Below are 21,859 nucleotides of genomic sequence, written 5' to 3'. Positions count from 1 at the left end.
AACTGTAAAACAAAAACCATCGTGGTGTGAAGTATTAATTTAGGCTTGGCAGTCTATCTGTAAAATTTATTTCCAGAAGCTTCCAATTAAAAGGCAGCATGTCTGCATAAGGGAAAGCACCTTGAAGGTTCTCTTTTGTATTATATAGGAAAAAAAAAATGCCACAAATATTAGTTGCAATAAGACATCATGTAGGTATTTTTTATTAAAAACCAGTCACATTTATGTTGCAATGGGTTAACTTGTAGAAAGAACCATGTGCTCAGGAATTTTTCAGCCATACTAATTTTCAGTATTGCTTTTTAGTCAAGCCATTTGATAGATTAGTCAGATTGTTATCTTTTTGTATATTTATCTAATCTTTTTGTATCTTTAATTTGTACCTTTAGTTTAATTTGTACCTTTGTTATGCTCCTTGAACAATGCAATTTAAATGGTTTCCCCCTGTGGCTCTTTCCCCTGTTTCAAAGAAGAAAAAGCAAAACTGGGAAAAAGACAGGTTAACCAGGATGGTTAAAGGTATGGAATACCTGACCTCAGAATGCTGGAAAGAATTGAATTCCCTTCAGTCTGATGGAGATAGCACAGAATGGTTTGGATTGGAAAGGACCTTGGAGATCATCCAGTCCCATCACTTTCCACTAGACCAAGGGTTTTTAAATTTCAAAAGCATTTCAAAAAAGCAAATTGTATGTCTTGGATATTTCTTGGCGAAATGTAGATGCAGAGAGAGAAATATGTGCAGTTGTTTTGTATTGACAGAGTTCATTTCATCTGCAGGTGGTATGGGGTTTGAGAAGCTGAAACCTGTAAGATGATACTTTTTGTTGAAAGTCTTGTAGCTAAATATTCCCAAGATGGTCTGGACAACTTAAACAGTTCTACTGTGCAAGAGATTGTATATAATGAGATAAAAGAAAGCAGAATGTTTTCAGTTGTGAACTCTTACCATAGACAGAATCACTTCTGAAAAGAATGCTGATTTAATCTGAAGCCAAAGAGAAATTATTTTCAAAACCAGTTTTGAAAATCTGATTAAGTTCTACTGTGATAAATCCCTTTGCAGCACTTCCTTTTAGGAGATCCCCTTTCTGCTTTGGATTTATGTTGGGTGTATGCTGCAAATCAATATTAAGAATAAGAAGCAATATAAATAGTATGCTGAGAGGCAATTTATTTAGATAATGTAATCATTTCAGAATGAGTCATGAAATTGGAATATTTTTCTTAAAGTACAGATGCTCATGTACATGAGGCAGAATCTGTGTGGGTTCTCAGGTTTACATGTTTTTGCCGTCCAGGAATAAATGGAGAGAGGAAAAAGGTGGGAGGTGGATTTGTTTGAAGTGGTTTATTTTCAAATAAATAAATATATTGGTTTTAAATATAAGTAAATATGAGGTTTTAAGTATTCTGAAGAAAGTAAATAAATTGAGAGTAAGTGCTTATGGAAAGGGTGGGGGGAGGCAAAAGCCCTTAGAAATAATTTAATTTGGTTTAATGAAGTCCTGTGGGTTCCCTTTTTAATCCTCTCAATATGGACACAGAGCAAACGCTGTTCGCTGGGAAGTCACCTGGGCACGTCCTGCCTTCCCCCTTCCTCTGTGGGATGGGATGTGGGTTTGAGCAGCAGAGTAAATCAAACATCTTTACAGGAGAACTCTCTTCCTTCTGCTGTGTTTGGAAACACTTCTGGGGAGGGAGGATATCAAAGAGAATCAAGGGCTTCTTTCATTTTTGCCTCTGATTCCACTGAGTGCCCTGGGTCAGTGATGTGTCATCCCCACAGCCTCCAGGGAACTTTATTAACAAGCTCCTAAATTTTGGGGTAAGAAAACATCTAAAGGAAGTCACCTCAGAACTATTTTTTCCCTTTCCATATTATGGTGTTTTGATGCCCAAAATAAATATTGAATCTACAATAATGGGTTGGATAATCAATTTTTCCCATTACTGTGATGCTCAGTGCTAAAGAAGGGGTTTTTTTTTTTTTAAATTATAACCAAACCAGTAATGCTGCAATGCAGTTAATTGTATACATCCCATTTTATGATAGAATGTAATGTTACAGAAGTAAGTGGGAAATTTAGATTAGGGCTGCATAGTGATTTTCATGTGTGGGATTCACAAATGTGATAAATTTCAAGATTGGGAGCAGGATCTTCTACAGAAACTGAGTGCCTGGGCTGTCTTAGAGCCATGAGTTAAATTCATGCTGCTAAGAGAGATTAATTTACCACTTGTATTTTCTGTGTTCAAGCAACAGCTCTGACAGACAGTTCCTTGGCTATTTCTGCCTTCTTGGCCAGTTGAGAAAATGCCTTTAAATCAACAAGTAATTATGTTCTAATTTTTTAAAAATATGACTGAAAAGGCATATTTTTTCCCCAACTCCTTAAACTGTTTCGTCTGGGTAATGATGATTAAAAGTTCTTTAAGCGCTACCTTCACATAGCTTTCAACTATTTCTGTTTAAAGAGCATAACATTTCAAAGTGGTTTATTTAAAAATGTCACCTCCATTCTCTGGCTTTAGAGGATTTTCTAGGGCCTTGAGGTTTAAGTTTCTGAATGGAATTGGAGGAGTATTGTTTTAATTTAATATAAAAATTTGCCTTTAATTAAAAAAAAACAACAAAACCAACAGTAGTAGTTACAAGTCAGTCCTGGATGTTTTGCAAATGAGACAATCAGTTTACAGTCCTTTTCAGAAATCTACCTCAGGTATTGTACAAGGCTCAGCATGAAGCTTTTTTATGTTTATCTTTTTTGCACAGGCACTGATGACTTTTTATCTCAGATAATTCTTGTATTTCCTACTCAGCAGTTTACTGTTGGTAGGAAATATTTTTTAAAGTGAGTTTTTTTTTTAAATATCACCAAGAGTTGAACAGTAAGAGTATAAAAAGAACTGGGAATTTCTGGTGGTTCTGATTCTCCAAAACTGGGTGTTACATCCCTAAAAGAATGTCACCTCCGGGCTGCAGCCACAGGAACTTTGTGTTGGCGCTTCCCAAACCTTGCTCAGCTTCATAAGAGGCTTTCTTTTAAACCAATTTCCTCTCAAGACAATAGTCTTAATTGTCCATCTAATGTAATTGATGTGAAGAACTCTTACAGGCATCAACTGCAGGGTGACTTCTGATAATGCCCAGTCTTTTAATTTTTAATTTGTATACTTAAACTTTTTAGTTCTCTTTACTGTATGGCTGTTTTTCAACAGGTGTGAGGTGTGTGATGAATTTGCAAGTGAAAAATTCATTTGCTATTGCCACCATATGGTTCTGAATGTTGAGAGTGTATGGATTGCATGAGTAATGCCTCAAAGATAGAAATTTGACTTAAGTTGTAGACTGCTGAATAATCTTATTTTAAATCAAATGAAGATCTGATTAGGAGAGGTTATTATTGCTGAGGTGGTGATTTTCTGTGGAGCTGGAGGGAAAATAATTAAGGCTGTTTAGTTTCTGGGAATGTCTGTAAAGAATATCTTCTTAATAAATCAACCAAAAAATAGTAGAATTTCACTAATCATTACCTGTAAACTAATCCAGGAAAAGCTCCATGAATTAAAGTGTTACTGTTTAAGTAGCAATGAAATAAATGCTCCATCACTAATGTAATAAAAACAGCGTCCTGCTTTCTGTTCAGTGGGGTTTTTCTATTAGATTTCTTTTTTTTTCTTTTTGGTCTCCATTATTTGCTAGAATTACCAACACTTGAGATGAGCTGCTTTTGGAGGTGCTGAGTTTTTTAGTGTTGGTCCCAGCTCAGCAGAACTCCAGAGGATAACTTAAATACAAAGTTCCAGTAAGCAAAGCCAAAACTTTCCTAGATCATCTTGGATATCATGGAAATGTGTTATGGTAATTTTACATTTTCCTCACGTGCCAAGGTTGAGTTTGTGCTCCTGAGATGGTGCTGAAATGCCTAAAGCCTGTGATTTCACTGAACACTCATTTGGTGTAGATTAGATTAAAAACTGTTCCTTGCCTTTTGGAAAATCGAGTTGTAGCCAAAGTTCTTGTGCAACTGATATGACTGCTCACTTTTTGGTTTCTTTTTTTCCATTTTTTCCCCTCGCCAGGGTCAGTACAAACCTTCTGACCTGCTGTGCCCAGAGACCTACGTGTGGACACCCATAGAGCAGTGCCTGCCCCTGCTCGAGCGCTCCAAGTACTCCCGCTTCAACCAGGATGGAAAAGCAGGTGAGGCCACAGAGAATGAAATATCTGTCTTTTGTCTGCCTGTTTCTAATATATCAGAATCATCTGCTGTTGAAGCAGCATGGAAATCTTACCTGGAAAGGATGAAAAGTGTACAATTCACAACTCCTGCAGTAAATGGAGAATTTTATCTTTTAAGCAATGCACATTTTAAGTATATTCTGTCCTGTAGACTAAAAGTAGTTCAAAATTAACACATATTGCTGCCTTTCAGATTATTTTCAAACATATTTGCTATTCTGGGCATGAACAAAACCAATAAAATAATTGTTCCTCACTTACATTCCTGTTGGATGAATGCATTAAGGAATTAATTGGAATCAATACAGCAAAGTAGAAAGACTGGAGAAGCTTAAAGGCATCAGGTGCTTTTGTTAAGAAACAGAGTGGCAGATTTAGTTTAACAATCAATTAAACACTCAGTTTAATTGATGTAGATGTGAAGAACAATAAACAGAAACACCTTAAACATCTTAATCACCTTAAACATTGTGTAAAATAGATACTTAGTGATTTACCAGCACTGACTGGTTGGAAATTTTACTGACCAGAGGACAACACAGTGATGCTCCTGGAAAACAAGGCAGTCAAATGGAAGAAAATACATTAATTTTTAATAGGTTTTGTTGCTGACTCTCTGGGCCAATGGCAGGCCCCAAGGGAGCTGTGTTAGACCATGCTTGGTGTGGTGTTTGTGGGAAAGGGAATAAATTTTGTTATTAATTGCAACTTGTTAAATATTCTCTTTTTGAAATTTTCTTTCTCCTGTAATGATTGAGTGTGGCTGTGATGTTATTCAGAGATGTGTGGCATTATTCAGGTCAAGAGCATGTAACACTGTGATCTGTTTCTAGACACCAAAACACAGATTTATCTGAGTCTCAGCAGTCTTCAGCAGCTACTTCTTTGTTTTTACATTTTTTTCTTTTTACTCTTTTTTACCTTTTTTTTACTGTTTGATCCTTGTACTTTTTACTGTAGTTTAGTAGAATTACCTAGGCAGTTCAAAATTACCTAGGCAGGATGTAGATAGATTAAAGGAATTTGAAGACTGCTTAAGCAGGACTGTGAAGTTCTGGAAATGCTCTTGAATTCCTTGCTTTTCCTCACCCTCTGCCTGTTACTTGGTTGCATAGTGGAAACACTAATAATAATAATTATAATAACTGCAATAGCAAGTTTCAAATAAATCCATCATTGTTAAGTTGGTGAGAGGAAATTGGAAAAAAATATTTATAAAATTAGGAAGAAGAAGGGAATTAATTTGGAGGCCAGTGGTGTTTAGAACACTTTTGGTGTTCAGAAAGGAGAGAGTGCTAAACTGGTGCCTGTGAAGGTGTGAATAACCCTGTGCAAGCAGAGGGGCAGCATCTTGTGGATAGTGTGAAATCCCTGTGGCATAGCAGGCGTTTGGAAACCACAGGGAAACAAAGCTTTGCATCATTATCAGCACAGAATATCTCACTCCAGCCACTGCTGGAGCTGGGACTTGTGTCCTGTGGTTTGAGGAAATTAAAACATAGCTGCACGTTGAGATGCTCTGGGCCTGCTGGGAGCTCGTGGGCTTTGGGGCTTTGGGTTGCTGCTCAGAGGAAACCATTCCTCACCAGTGAAATCAGCTCCCTTCCTCATTCTTTACTCTCTCCAGCAGTCACTAACACGAGTTTAATGAAGTTACAGTGAATTTTCAAAAGAGCAATACAGATGATCGTGTGCTTCATTCCTCTTGGATCAGCTTTCTGTGGCACTGTCTGTAATTATGTTTGTTAGGTGGGGCAGGATTTGTCAGGAGTGGGACTTCCAGCATTGAAACCAAGGGCAATAACCAGATCCAGTAACCAACTGGGAGAAATGGTGTGACTGGGGCATGGAAGCAATCACTGGCACTGGCAGTGGTCATCTTCTATTGCTGTCTGTAATGGCAGAAAATTTGGGAAATATTGTCTCATAATAATTAGCTCATAATTACTATGACACATAATTCATGTGTCCAGCATTTACTGAATTTTTGAATGTGTTTTCCCTCCTTTAAAAAAAAAACAATTTACATAATAAATTTACCAATTTCTGGTTCAGGAGAGTGTGTTATGTGCTTTGATCTTTCAAGCCTCTGTAATATGAAAAGGATTTTTGAGGATCCATACACATTACATTGCAGAGCTCCTTCCTAAATAAGATTTACTTTTACTTTTCTGGAATAAAAATAAAAAGGTACTCATAAAGAGTGGCTTTATATTTTAAAGCCTAAGAAAGTACCAATTTATATAACTTATGCCTTGGAACAGGTTCTTCATTTTTGTTCTGTTCACCTTGAAAAATTTAGCAGACCTGACATCATCTTATAAATGAGAGAGATGTATGAAGATTCTGATATTAATAACCAGTAGCCAGGCATTTATTTAGAACTAAGTGAGTAGTTTGTGAGGTGGTGCACTAATGGAGGGTTTGGATACTGATGCAGTCTGGAAATTGAGATGGTGCTGAACTTCATTTAACAGCCATTAGCTGTAAGTGCAGATGGAGATATGCTAAAGGGAGAAGAATTAATTAAAAGGTTGCTCTGCAGTCAGTGATTTTGGTAACACATCAAACTGATGAGCAGAAGTCAGTCACATGATAGCATTTGCTGAATTATTCTTGGGCATGGTGTGCCTGCCACACCCATGGACTTCCTCCCAAAACTGCTCCTCAGGGTTTTACTTCATTGGTGTCTTCCTAACAGCTTTACCCATGAAATAAGAGCACTGTGGAAAGGACTATAAATTATTTATTTGGTATCCTGGCAATACTTTTGTCCTTCCACTTTCCATTTTCTAGTCTAACTCAGTGTCATGTTTTCTCTCTTCCTAATATCTGTTGAGATTCTCAGTTTGTTGCTCCTGGGAGATGCCTGTGAAAAATATCTTTGTGGAGTAAAATATCTACTTTTGGGATGGTAATTACATTAGTGGGAAACTTCAAATCTTTCTTCCCATCAGTGATGGACTTTCAAAATGTTTTAAAAGCAACTTCAGATGAGGGCAGATACAATCCCAGTCTGAGAGTGGTGGCTTCAAAGCCTTCATAGTTACATGACTGTGTCACATAATGTGGGTGTACTTGGTGGAACCAGGGTGAACATGGGGCTGTTACCCAGGTGAAAAAGCTTTATCCAAATTTTTAGGCATGGCCCACAGCAATCCCTGTGGTGGAAGCTGCTTCCCACCTCCCTGTGTCTGCAGAAGCTGTGAGCAGAGCTTTGAGAGCTGCACTTCAAAAGGACTTCGGCGCTTTTTCTGTCTTAATCATTTCATTTGCTGAAGTTGATAAATTGGCTAAGCTAGTACACATCTGTTCAACTTCCTGCAGATCTAATAATAGAGTGAAATCAAAATGGCACCAAATGGAATACATTAATTAAAATGAAAGTGTTTTCTTCAGCACATTAAAAAAAAAAATTTGCACATAACAAAGGCATAACACAGGCTCTTCTGCCTTTGTGTGTTCTTGGAGACAAGGCACTCTTTGCTCCAGAGAGTATGGTTAACACAAACCATGATGGATGCAAAAGGGTGGGATAAAGGGAGAGAGAGGCACTTCTGGGTTTTCTGGTCAATTCTAGTAGTAGACTAAATTATAGTCTATTAATAGACTAAATTGTATTAGACTAAACTGACCTTTTTGCAAACATCACAGTGAAGGAGAGTTTCAAAGAGAGGGAAGTCATAGTTGTCTTTCAGAGTTTATGGAGAAATCTTTTGCAGTGTGAGAGTTGTAGAAGAAATTAAGAATATGGAGAGACACATAGCAGTTTCCTTCAAGGCATAAATTTGTCTGGGATAAGATGCTGTAGTCAGAGGTGGAACTGCAGGCAGATTGCTGTCTGCAGGTGCTTGGAATGAAAATGGAGTGAAGCAGAGTGAGGGAAGCTTTAGAAATGAGGATCTCTGATGTGATCAGGGTGTGAGAGCTGGCAGAGACATGGAAAGAAGATGGGAAGAATTTTGCAGTAGTTCATACAAGTAGAACAATGAGAAGAAGGGATTGGCAATAGCAAAAAATAAGTGATGGTAGGATTCAAACTTGAGCATCTCAATAGATATTTGTGGAGGTGTGTAAGGGAGGCTGTTATTTGGATACAACATCTAAAGAGATTACAAAGCCAAATGATTCCTTCCTCTCCTTGCTGCAGACCAGACTTTGCATCTACAAAGCACTGAAGACCTTTCTTCCTGCAGCAGAGTGGAAGTCCTTAGCAGAACTCAGGCCTTAGGCTGTGTCCAGCTGGTGTGAGCCAAAGTGAAGATAGGCAGTGGAATCCAGAGGAGAGCATTTGTCTGTTCTGTGCTTTCCAGTGCTCAGGCTGTGGCTGCACAAAGGACAGATGTTGACCTCCAAAAAGCCTTTAAAATCACCTTGTGTTCACATGCAAGCCTTAACCATCAGAATAAAACAAAACTTAAACCCAAGCCAACACTAAAATCAGTGTCTGAGCTCTCCTTCTCAGGAGAAAATCCTGGAACAGCACAGAAAGGTATGGAGAGGTCAGAAAATCCTCACTTCACACTCACAAGAACCACTCTATAAAAGACCTATTCCATGTAATGCCTCCTGGATTGATAGCAGATCACTCATTTTTGTGTTACTGAACTAAAGAAAGTTACTTCAGATTTCCAGTCTTTCTCTGTATTAATCTTACAACATTTATTACAGGTTTTAACCAGATTTTTAAAGCTTTTAGCTGAAAAAACTGTTTCTTTAGAAATTCATGTTTATATACAAATTTATCTATTCTGCTGCTCATAGTAAGTTAGAGTAGTAAAATGCAAATAAAAATCTCAGTATTTAACAACTTCTGGATCCTCTTAGTAGTGATTGCATTATGTATCGTAATGCTTCTTGCAAGCAACTGAGTGTTATTAGTTCTAGTAAATAAAACTTAAATAAAACCAGAAACTAGAGGCATCTGCAGTTATACAAAACTGTTTGTTTTAAAGATATGTTTTTGTGCATAATGCTTCCACTAGAAAAATAATTTGTCACAACTGTTTCAATAACTATAATTTCTAGTGTCGTGTTTTTAAAACGTTTAATGTACAGTTTTTAGTGCACTTTGTTACCAAAGAGTATTTCAAACAGGCTTTATACTTATTGTATATTTGAACACAAGTATTTTGTTGACTTCTTTTTTCCCCATCTAGTACAAAGACTTTAATTTTATAATATATTTTAAAAATTTAGTATTATTAGTGTGATACTGGTCTTGTTCCCCTCCTCCTTTGAGCAGAAAAGCCACGAGCACATATTTGTGTCATGAAAGTGAGCTGTGGTTGCCATTTGGTCACGTCTCAGAGTTCAGGTCCCTGGCAGAGGGCTGCATCTCTGTAGGATGGATGTAGGCAGAGGGATTAATGCAAAGGCCAGGAGATGTTAATGTTTGTAAGGATGGTGTGATGCAGATTAATGTTTACAAGGATAAATGCACCGAACTTCTCGAGATGATGAACATGTGGTCACAGATGGAAAACATTAAACCAATTGTTCAGAACTCTGCAATCATCTGATTTGGGAGAAATTGCTGCTTTGCTCTACAACAACTGCTGCTTATAATAAAATTTTTTTAAAGATAGAGTTGTGTACTTCAGAGAGTTGGGAAACAGTTGAAATAAACTCTGATAGATCATGAACAAAAATCTTCTAAAGAAGTAACTTTCCACTGTTATCACAGCTATATTCTGTAACCAAGAAAAAGACAGACATCCCTGTTCTTTGTATCAACTTCTCTAGAAAAAACACATCTTACATGTTTCTGTTTCTCATTAAGTTCATGAACACTTAGAGCCATCAGAATGCATCTTTCTAAATCCAGTGTGATCCTTGAGTGTACAAGTTGTTTAAACAATGAAGATAATGCCAGAAAGGTGTAGCCAGGCACATTTTCCCCCTCAGTTTTTACCATGTTTGGATTAAATTTAAATGACTGGCATGGGGTTTAACCTCATATGCAGTGCTTCTGTAATACAAAGGAAATGTTATTCTCTTAATTTGTGGGTCCTAAGAAACTGCCATGGCATAAATTGGTGTGTGGGTTAGAAATTGCAAACTTTAATAAATATTTGTGATTTAAAAGTTTAGATTGATTGATATTCTAAATATATCTGCTTTTAACATATATGTAGCAGACTAAACCAGTGCCCCTTGAGCAGCACAATTGTCTGACTTCTGGTGTGGCTCACGAAACCTTTGGCATGGACTGCAAAATTCTCAAAAATGTGTTAATCCAAGATGACCATCATAGAGATTGTGAAACAAATGGATGTATTTTTAAATTACTTTTTTGTTTTTGGAGGACTTCCCTTGAAAAATAAAGATATCTTGGCATACTTCCCTTTGCATTGAAGAGATGATTGTTAGATGGGTTTGTGCTCAAGATACTCTTGCACCTTTTGAACATTGTGATATTTGATTTTCCAGCAGAATAGTTCTGCTTTAATTTTTTTTTTTTTTTTTGTTGGTGAAGATTTAGGGGAATGTGGGGAAGGGCAAGGACTGCCAAATGCTGTAGGAATCATTCTAACACGCAGAAGGTGTTAGAAGCACAAGAGTAGAAATTAAAAGTTCAATAATGTGGGACAAGTAGAACGATCGTGCAGATTTATTTCTTGCTGAGGACAATGAGCGTGTGGGCCTGGTTCCCAAATGTGATAAAAGTTAACAGCTGTAATTAGGCCCAGGCACAGAGCAGCCATGGAAGGGACACCACAGGCATGTGCTGAGCCACACTCCAACATCCACCAGGGGAACCTGTGCCAGGGTCAGACCTTCTGGAATGATCCTCCTTCACTCCCTGCTCTGGTGACATCATCCCAGCTCCTCACGTGGAATGTAATTGATTCCGTGTTTTAATTAATTTAGCCAGCAAATTGATTGCTGTAATCTGATTTATTTTGCTGATAAGCTACTGCCAATTGCTTCAATTTTTCCTATTTCATGGTAATGTTTGCATTTGTAATTCTCAGCTTGACTGTTGTCTCTGGTTTTTTTCCTCCTTGCATGTCAGTCTTAACGAGGACTTTGCCCTTCTTTTTGAGAAATCCTTTGGCTGCTTTCTGCCACGTTCACTTCTATGCAGTTCAGATATTTTAATAAATACTATTTAAGTCTTTTGCTCCTTCATATTTTTTTCTCTGTTTTCTTCCCATTGTTTTGGAGCTGTAAGTCCTTAAAGCATTATCTCTAACTTTTGTCTTTTGTACTGGCTCTTCATAGAAGAATGGTATCATGGAATGGTCTGGGTTGGAAGGGACCTGAAAGTTCATCCAGTGCCACCCCTGCCATGGCAGGGACACCTTCCACTATCCCAGGCTGCTCCAAGCCCTGTCCAGCCTGGCCTTGGGCACTGCCAGGGATCCAGGGGCACCACAGCTGCTCTGGGCACCTGTGCCAGGACCTGCCCACCCTCCCAGGGAACAATTCCTGCCCAAAATCCCATCTACATCCAACCCTCCTTCAGCTTCAAGCCATTTCCCCTTGTCCTATCATCTCCACCATTGTCACTATCCCTAATCTTTCCCATTTAAGATGCGTTACTATTTTCAACCATTAATTCACATATTTAATAACGTGTTTGATATGTCTCTCCCACCAGTAACAGAGTCATTTTGATTATGTTCCTGAAATGATAGGTCCCTTGCTAAAGTCTCTGCAAAGATATCTGTGCAGTTTTCATCCCCTGCTAGCCAGTGACTTAGAATTGCTTTCATGTGCTGTGTCCAAGTGCTTGTTGGATTTTAGCTGTGATTTTCCACTTCTGTCTCTGAAGAGAAATGAATAACTTAAAATGCAGAACATTCCTGTGTTCTTTTAAATAACTTGGGTGCTTCAAGGAACAGAAAAGCTCAGCTAACAAAGGTTCTGAGAGGTGTGGAGGACAGTTTTGAGTATAAAATGGTAACACCACCCTAGAGGGCAGACAGAACGCCATGGCCGACTTGCTAGGTGGACATCAGCAGGTCAGAGAAGGAATGTTATAGATAAGAGAAGATAAACAACCTTGAGAAGCCGACCCTACAATCAGACTTCTTTGGTTTCACGGGCTGGGAAGCAAGGATCTTTGCATTCTCGGGGTCACCTCGATCTCCAAACCCCTGAGAGGAATTCTGTGCGCGTTGTTTTACGTGTATCTCCATCGAGCGCGCACAGTTGTGTTTTGGTGCTGGCAGGGATTGTTCCCAGGTAAGGCAGAAGCTGTGACTTACAGCTGAGCCCCCGAGCTGCTGCATGGACAGGAAACATTTTCCAGTGCCCCTGCTCCTGTTGGCTGCAGGAGGAACGGGAGTCCAGCACAAGGAGTTCTTGTTCCTGGGGCACCGCGGGTAAAGCACTTGTAGGAGTTCAAGCACAAAACAAAAGTTTGGGTTGGAAGATGCCTTCAGGATTTCTCCTTGTTGCAGCTTCCTGTCTTTGCCCATTTGAAGGATCTCTATACCTGTAAAACTGTAATTCCCCTGTTTTAAGGATCATCGACAATGTTTTGATAAAGGTGCGTTTTTCCACTTTACAAACTTGTTCTTTTTGAGCAGTGGTTTCAAAAGTTCCTGTTTTTTTTAGAGTAACTGCAAAGATTTGGTTGATTGAGAATATCCTGGGCATTTTACTGTACTTCCTTTGTGACTTGTGCTTTCTGGTTTTAATTAAGAATTCTTTTCATTGAATTTTTGTGTGTTGTTGTTTATGCTTCATTTTAACTGTACTCTTATTTTGGCTTGAGTTAGTATTTTTGTACCCCAAGGCATAGGGGTCTTTAATATTCCTTAATGTACGAGTCTAATTTGAAAGAAGTAATATGAGAAAAAGCCCATTTCAGTTCACTGTTTTGTATAAATATGACTATTAATGGGTATTGCTGATTGGCCCTTTTGTTTTTGAGGATGATGTCCTATACTTTGCTGGTGAACAAAAGAAATTATGCTTTCAGTTGGGTAAGAAATGAGCTTAAATTCAAAGGTCAGAAAGATTTGGCTTCTGGCTGTGGTAGAAAAATTTTTGATTTCCAGTAATTAATATCTCCTATGTTTCAGTCATAAAATTTGAAAAGTTAATGTGTTTCTTCCTTTTGCAGTTTCTTTGTTTTAAAATCATTGATCATTAACTGTGACAAGGTCATGTAAACCAGATGTAGCTTTTCTTTAAAAAAAAAATTCAACAAAGCTGTAGTGTTTCTCATATAAACTAACATCACCATAGTGTAGCCAGCTAGGGATGGTGCTTCTTTTTGTCATTTTACACCTAGTTTGAAAGCTTGAGTGTCATGAAACTTTTAATCTCCTGTAAATTTAATTTTTAAAATTTTTTTCTTTGATTGTTAGAACAGGAACATTCTGTTCATCTTTTAAAATGATGCAAATCCTAAGTGCATCAAAATTGGAAATTAAAAACCACAAGCAACATGAAACAAAATCAAAACCCCAGCACCTCCATGGTCTGGAAATGAAGCAGTTGTCAAGTCTTCAGACTTTTTGTTCTGTAGATTTAATGCTTAGAAGTAAAATAATTCTTTTGAGAGTCTGTTTTTAAGCAAAATGGAAATTTAATTTATAGTGTGAATTTCCTTCGTTTTCTACTTTTAAAGTGAATCACAGGTTTCAGTTAATGACACAGATTTAAATATTTTAATTTTTGAATTTGGTCGCTTCTTTGCCTTTTCCTTTCTTTCTTTCCTTGTTTTATCCTGCTGTGGTGAGGGAAAAAAATCCAGGTTCTCTCTGTAGTATGGATGCAGAATTACAAAGTGATGATGACCAGATACTTTCATGATTCTAGGGAGTTGAAGGAGCATTTAAAGAAAATTAAACTTATAGTCAAAAACAGAATAATTTCAGAGTTCAGCAGAAGTACCACATTTATTTTTGTGAGTTGAGTATGTCAGTCCTCTTCTTGCTGATTCTGAGTCCGTTCTGTACAGAAAATAGAGGAAATATTTTCCTGTGACTAACGTGGGTTGTTTTGGAAATTGGCAGTTTTCCTTTCTCCTATTTAGAAAATAGGAAAATCAATACATTTGTCATGTTACTTTTAATTATTTCTTCACTTGTTTTCCTGTAAGTGGTAAAAAGCACTTTAAAGGAAAGGTAGATTGCTTCCATCTCTGGATTATACCCCTGAGAAATTAAAAAATGTCATTTTTGTGAGGAGACTGTCCAAGGGGAGGAGGGAAGAGGTGCCATGCAGGATGCTGCAGCTCAGGCTGCCCTTCCACATCGCTGTTCATCAAAACCAGCTTGGCCCAACTCAGCCACCATCAAAAAGCTGGTTTAGTAATAGTTTTCTACAGAAACTTAGAGCCATCACCCTTTTTCCAGCGTGGTGTTGGCTCTCGGTCTCTTGCAGAGCTCCAAGTCTCACTTGTCCAGCTTTGCACGTGCTTACCCAGCTTTCTGACCAGCTGGAGCTGTTTTTCACTTCAGCTTATATTAAGGAGTAATAATAAAGCTTAATGCATGTGAAGAATAAAAATATTTGGACGTGGGCTTTCCCAAATAACGTTAGAAAAACGCTAATCCACCCCTGAGCTGTAAGAAAAAGATCCCGACCGTGAAATTCTGGATTTCTTTAAAAAGCACACTGCTGTCCAGTTTTCTGTTGCTGTGAATAAAAAAGCTGAAATCACTCCTTATTTCATGCTGGTATTTCGGCAGGAATGCTTATCAGCATTTGAAAATGATGTTTTGGCTTGGGAGGGAGCTTGTAGTTTTAGGGGGAAGTTGATTTGGGTTGTGCAAAGAAATAAGGACTGGACTGTGCAGGACCTGGTTGGGCTTCATGCTCCTTGTGTTCCTCATCCCTGCAGTGTGGGAGCATTTTTTGGGGTGAGTGCAGCCTGAGGCTGCCCTGTAGGTGAAGGTGGATGAGTGAACTGGGTCAGGAACCCAGAGCAGAACCTGCCAAGACCCCATTGCATGAGAGGCTTTGGGTCACTCCTACTCCTGGCTTTGTTTTCTGCTGGCACTCAGCAACGTGTCTGATACTCTTTGTGTTTTCAGAAAGGAAATCCTCCGTATGTGGATTCCATTTAACAGAGCTATGGGGCTGGGAACAGAACATTTTAACACCTCTGTGCAGTCTTTATGGGGTCACAGTGGCAAGGTTGAATTAGAAGTGAAATCTCTCCTATATTCAAATTTCAGTTGACAACTGCAGCATAAATAATTTGCTGCTTTAGGAGTATGGGTGAGAAAAGAATGAAGTGACAGGTAATTTATTCAACCTGTATTTTTATCTCTGAGACTTACAGGATAATATTTCTGTTTTCAGTTGGCAGCTGGAGTTGCCCAGTTTGCTAAAATTACAGGAACTTTCAATATACATAATTGATTGCTCTGTTCTTTGTGTATCTACCATCCAGACTATACTGATAGTTGTAACTGAATTAAGGGATGAAGCCTTGTATATTTTTTTGTCAAATGGCAGTGTCTTTTCTGTAGACTACAATAAATCAACAGCTCAGGAGGTAAAAAATGAGAAATGAGGAGAAAAAGAAGCACTTAAAAAAAAACTTTTTAGTGGTAACAGTACTGTATTCAGTAATTACAGAAATTACTAAAATTGCCCTAATACACTGTTCCACTATCTGATCAGTCAGGGTCTTTCAGAAATATAAGTCATTAAATAAAATTTCTTCACTAAAGCTTGGAAATAGAAGGATTTTTTTTTCTTATTTTCAGCAAGGAACTTCTTTTTAATAAAGCATTTGGTCTCATTTCGAATTGTGATTGCTGCTTTATCCCAGCATCAGCCACACAGGGAAGGCCTATTTGAATTCAATTGGCATCATCTTGAATAGAAAGCAAATTTTACCATGTGCCACTCAGCAGGAGCATATATTTAATTTTTCTTATTGGGAGAGTAACTTCTTTGTTAAAGTGTGCCAGAGCCCAATCTGCTTTTATTTTCCATTAAATTATTTTAAATTTATTGTGCTTATATTTAAATTGTGTTTAAAGGGAATAGTTTCCTGAATTCCCATGATGTTGCCGCTAGACCAGCAGCAACTGAAAGGTGGCTGAGTTTTGAATTTCAGATTTGTTATGATGGTGACACAAGCTCCTATTTGCCATCTCTAAAGCTTAACTATGTACCTGAGATTATTTTATTTAACATCTCAGTAAAAGGTTTCTTTTACAGATGGAGTTTAAGTTACGTACATTTAAGTACTTTTACAGAAGGTTATTTTTGTTATTAAAGCTTTGATTTTGAGGGGAGTCAGTGGAAGAACAGGTAATCATTGTAGAAATTTGGAATGTTATTTTTCATTGCAAGGAGTAAAAGTGGAGGAATGAGCAGCAAGAACAGAGTTCAGCTGACCCAGGAAGGCTGCAGTGAAACCAAGGTAGAGTAGCTTTAGTCTCTCAAAGAAATCAAATCTGGGGCCAGCAACACTGCAAGCCAGAAGATGAACCCACCCACAGTATCAGGCTTTGGGAGTATTTGAAATCAGTATCAGAGTGAGTAGGGAACAGCTCTAAAGTGCTTTTGGCTTGGAGCTGGGAGGGCTCAGCTTGGCCTAAATCCATCTCAGGGCACAGACTGGGAGTCAGTCTAGAGGTGCAGTAAATAGAAACTTTCCAATTCAAGAAGTTAAAATAACTTTACACTTGTCTCACCTCCAGAAGCTAAACTTGCAGGTTTTTTCCTTGGTGAACTCTCAGCAAGGAGGATGTAAGAGAAGAGGCAGAAGGGCTGGTGGTAAAAGCAACCTGTTGGGATATCAGGGAGGTGTTGGCCACACATCAAAAACCTGATGGATTTCAAAGAAGGAGAGAAAGCCATTAAGTGTTTTTGACTTGGTGTTTATCTAAAGCAATTGCCAACAATAATTAGTGGGGAGCACAATCTTAGCAAGTACTACTCAGATTTTCTTCCTTCAAACCATGTTTTCTCAGTTAAGTCTTAAGAAACACATTGTGCTTTCATGTCAGGAATCAAAACACAGATGAAAGTAATGAAGTCATTCCAAACTTGGTAAAGCAGCCTTCATTAAGTTTCACATACTAAATTCAGGCAATCAGCAGAAAAGAAGTTTACAGGCCATTTCTGTGGATGAACAGGGGCAGGTTCTTCAGAATGTCTTGCACAGAAAAGAGTTTCATGGCCTCCTTTAAAACGTAAAGAAGCATTAATTAAAAGCAGAAAAAAAGGTCCAAAAGGATGTATTTGCATAGTTCATGTACCAAAATACTGACACTCCAGTTAGCATCTCTGTTATTACTGGAATTTATATGGTTCTATTCTCAAACTCATGTTTCAGATTCTGGGTTGACTTTTCTTGGTGACTTTTTGAACCTAAAGTTCAGAAAAGTCCAATATTTCTTTTCCCACTATTTTGTAATAATTTTACTAATTTATCCAGCAGTGGCCTCAGGATGTGTGACATGTTCTCTGAGTTTATTTAAAGAGTTTTCTAGCACTGTAGTGCAAATTTTTCTGACACACAGCAGCTATATAACATTATTGTTCAGCAGTAGGAGCATCGGTGGAATTCATAAAAATAAGGAAGTTTTAATTCAGCAACACTCTTATGTGTATGATGCTGGATAAATTAAGGCACAAGGGGTCTGTATGTGAAGGAAATAAGATTTAACTGTGGTGTGTGTGTCTTTGAAGAGGAATGGTGTTGTACTCACCCAGAGAGTGCTTGCACTGCTCACCCTGTTGATCTACAGAGCTCAGGGATCAGACTCAGGTAAGGACATGTAACCCCTAGAATGAAACTTAGAAATCAGTATAGCTGAGGGAAAAGCAGATTTGGGCTGGAGGGGCAGGGGGTTTCACCTGGGAAGGTGGTTTATTGCCTGATGCTTACCTAAAGAAGCAGCCTGGAGTCTTCTTGCTGATTTTAGTACCTTTGTCCCAGCTGGTGTGGTGGGTTTTGCAAGGCAAGTAATGACAAGTCTCCCCTGGTCAGTTCTGTTTGAGTTTTTCCCAGATTGAGTGTGACTTCTGACTCCAGGAGCGCTAAATGAATGTGAATTTTAAAATACAGCAGTAGAGGTGTTTTCAGAAATGCCATCCATCCCCATTAGAAATGGGTGCTGCAGGATTTAGCTCTCCACGTGCTGCAGACACAGTTCCTTTGCAGGCTGGGTTTTGTGGCCAGCCGTGATCCAAGAATGCTCTGCAGCTCAGCTCAGCTTTCCTCTGCTGGTGACTTCTCTTATTCATGCGGTTCTCATCATGCATACTGGAGTTAGAGGCACAAATGAAGGTGCTGTGGACACTAGAAATAACAGTTTTTGTGTTCTCTGGTTCCTCTGCAGTGGATGAAGGTCGGCTGAAGGAGCTGGGCAGGGTGAGGGTGCTGCACAAGAGAACCGTGATGCCTTACAGCGTGTACAAGAAGAGGAGGAAGGGGCCCAGTGACGAGGCCAGCGTCCAGCAATATGCAAGCCTGGTGGGACAGACCTGTTCAGAGAGAATGCTGCTGTTCAGGAGCTGAAACCCCACCAGATGGCATTTCAATGGCTCAACATTTCATTGCACTGCCACTGGGTGATCTGTACCGTAGTCGTGTGCTGGTGTGCCCACTCAGATAGGCTGAAACACGGGTGTATAGCCAGGCTTGTGTCAATACATGGTCCTGTGTGCAAAGGCCAACCCCAATAAATCTTACAGTACAGCAAGGCTTTAGCAATATAAGTTTAGAAAAACATGCTTGCAGTATATTTTAATTAAGTAGTTCTAGCCTTTCTATGCATTACGAATAATTCTAAGTATCTAAACAAAATGAAAAACAGGTGTCTTTTTTGTTTGTTTTTGTAAAGATGAAGGTTGGCTAAATCTAGATTAAGAATCATTAAGTTACAGATGTTTTCAAATAGCACCTTGGATATCTGTTGTTAAAAATTGCTGTGAAATTTGTGCTCGCATTTGTATGCTCCTAAAATCTTGCAAGAGGACTGAAACATGCTATTACTTTCCAGCATGATACAATTTTATTTTAGCAGTACATTTAAAAAACAGGAAGGAATTATTTTCAGTGCACATTCTTCATTTGTTTAAAGCAGTAAGTCAGTGTCAGAGGTTTCAGTGAGTGTAGGAGTTTGTGGTAGGTTCTCAGTGGCAGGGGATGCAGTGCTTTGGGAAACCTTCCCCTTCAGAGAAGAAGCAGAACAGTTGCACTATAAATATACCAAAGATATGCAGCCAAGTGGCACAGTGGTTTTTGGTATAAGCCTTATCCTTTGTCTAACAAGAGTGGGTATTTCAATGCACATGGCTAATGTGAAATGGAGCTCGGGAGGTTCATCCTGGAGCTCTCGGTGCACATTTCTGAACTATGCTAACAAAAAAAAGACATAAGGTACCACTGCTGGGTTTTGTTGCAGGTGCTTTTTTTTTTCTGTAGAATTGTACAGGAAGACTTAAATACCATATTCCAGCTTTTTTACTGACTCTTTTGTTTCTGGTGCAGCAGCTCATGGGTTAACATCTTTAATAACATTTTGGTAAATACTTCTGTTGGAAACACAGGAAGTTGTGATCCTTTATGAAAGCACTTTATTATCTCATATATGAACGTTGTCTGTGTCCCCATTAAGTCATATAAGTTGGAGGAATTTGGGGAAATAACACTGTTGTATAATTCAGTAATGTATTACAACATTGTAACATTACCAATGCATTTGTGCTTCTTATCTTCTTGGCTAACAGGAGCTGGTATTTACCTTGAATCAACTTGGAGTTTCCTGTTAGCCTTTGAACAAAGATTCTTATTCAAGGATATGTGGGTGGTTTTCCCCCAGAAAGGAAAAAAATTCAGTTTTACCCTCTGAGGTTACATCTCCCGTCATTCGTGGATTTGCTGATTTAATTTTAAACACTTGGCCACTATTATTAATCATTTATTTTTGTGTGGAGCAGACGCAAGAACGTGGGGAATCAAGTGCAATGCAGGTTTAACTTTGTTTTTCATATCTGTTTGATATGAAATTAGTGTATATTGCAATAGTATTGATAATACAGCTTCAACAGCGACTTTAAAAAGTCATTTTATGTTTTATTAATTGGGCTGTACAGTATTGATCCGCTCCCAGTCTGCAGCAGAAATGATCATTCACGTCAGCATCATATCTGGTGTGTGTTTATCTGTGGCCTGGTATTGAGAAGTTTCTTTGCACTCTACCTTCTAGTTTGTCCATGCCTTACCTCAGCCCCCTGCCAGGGGGAGAACCACTAAATAATCCTCATGAAGATTGTTATGAAGAATTCCTTTCTGTGGAGAAAATCCTTTTATAACTCTGTCAGATAGTGTAACATTTTCTGCCTACACAATGTGCTGAAAAGTGGTGATGCCCATATGGCTTGCAACCAAAATAAATGAGAAAACCTTTCTGCGTGATATAAAATCAGTTTACAGGCACTGAGGAATTTCACTATGAATTGCAAAATCTTAAAGGTTATCAAAGCCATTTAATGATGGCCTCACTGAGCTCCTGGAGAAGTTAAAGTTTCTGTTCAGTTTCAAGGGAGCAGACTTAATGTCCCCACTGAGAGTTCCTGCAGAGCTCCATTTCTTTGTGCCCGTATTTGTTCCTGATATGCCTTGGCTTAGACTTTTATCTGATGCTCTGGTTCTCTTGGGGAGCTTTTAAGGACTGCAGTTAAAGGAAAGTGAGAGAAGTATAAACCTAAAAAGCGAGCACAGCTTGAGGTTGTCCTTGTGTGAGCCCTGGAGGTAAATGCCCATTTCCTGTGAGTCTGAAATGCTGCTTTCCCTTTCTGACCTCCCCTGGGACTGCAGCACTGGGCTCCTGGCTCCTGCTCAACTCAAATATGGATTTATATTAAAAAGCAAAACCAGGCAACACTGAGATTAACTCCAAAACCGAGTTCATCTCCTGTGGTTCGCTGAGATCTGACTCATTTAGTGCTATTTTAGAAGGAAACTGGTGCGGTATTTTTGAGGGCTGATACCTCTATCCCTGTTTTTGGAAGGGAGACGGAGGCTGAGGATGAAGTTCTGTAAATTTTGCCTATGACTTCAGTGGGGCTGATAATTCACCACTATTACAATATTATTTAATATATTGTAATTGTCAGTTACTGAATTTAGAGGTATTTAACTCAGCACAAAGTATTTTATTAAAGTTTTTTTTGTGTGTAACTGGTTTGTGAGAGTCCATCTCCAATGTAAGGTTGCCTTGTTCTGTCATCAATTGATAAATGAGCATAAAATGGTGGCAAGAAAATGCAGAGTTGTGACCAGTGCTAAAAAATGCCATTTTTTTGTTTTAGTTGGAAAGAAATGGGAAGCTTACACATGTCCAGCATCAACACGTGTCAGTAAATTCAAGAACCTGCATGTTGAGTTTGTAATTGCTTTTTAGCAGGCCTGTTTGACTTGCAAGTGTAGAAAATAAAGTTATTACCGGTCTCTGTGAATTATTATAAGAAATAATAGCTCTGAAGGTGATTTCTGCATTAGTTTGTAGGAATTTCATTATCCTGGAGATTGACCAAGTGTCCAGTGAACAGCAAAATCAAAGAATCCATCAAAAGGTAGCAGTCTTTAGAAGAGATAACTTGCAAGTTTAAAATCGTGTCCAAAATACATGACCTGTTTTGGAATGAAGTTTTAGTTCCAACCAGCCAGATTAA

At 38.5% G+C, this 21,859-nt stretch overlaps 1 protein-coding gene across 5 annotated transcripts in view; it reads left to right on the top strand.

Annotated features, from left to right (window-relative positions):
• ATE1 (arginyltransferase 1) overlaps positions 1-21,659 on the top strand; it is a 68,200-nt gene extending 46,541 nt beyond the window's left edge. For 4 of the 5 annotated variants that reach the window (XM_030276557.4, XM_030276556.4, XM_030276554.4 and 1 more), the window contains exons 11-12: positions 4,087-4,207; positions 18,520-21,659. In XM_030276557.4, the coding sequence (XP_030132417.4) occupies positions 4,087-4,207; positions 18,520-18,698 (300 nt within the window). In that variant the 3' untranslated portion in view covers positions 18,699-21,659. The remainder of the gene's footprint in view (positions 1-4,086; positions 4,208-18,519) is intronic. The other variant, XM_072931316.1, reaches the window with a different exon arrangement.
• Positions 21,660-21,859: the final 200 nt, after the last annotated feature.

The sequence above is a fragment of the Taeniopygia guttata genome, chromosome 6 (genome assembly GCF_048771995.1).
Source record: "Taeniopygia guttata chromosome 6, bTaeGut7.mat, whole genome shotgun sequence".
Lineage (NCBI taxonomy): Eukaryota > Metazoa > Chordata > Aves > Passeriformes > Estrildidae > Taeniopygia > Taeniopygia guttata.
This window is presented reverse-complemented; position numbering and strand designations above follow the sequence as displayed.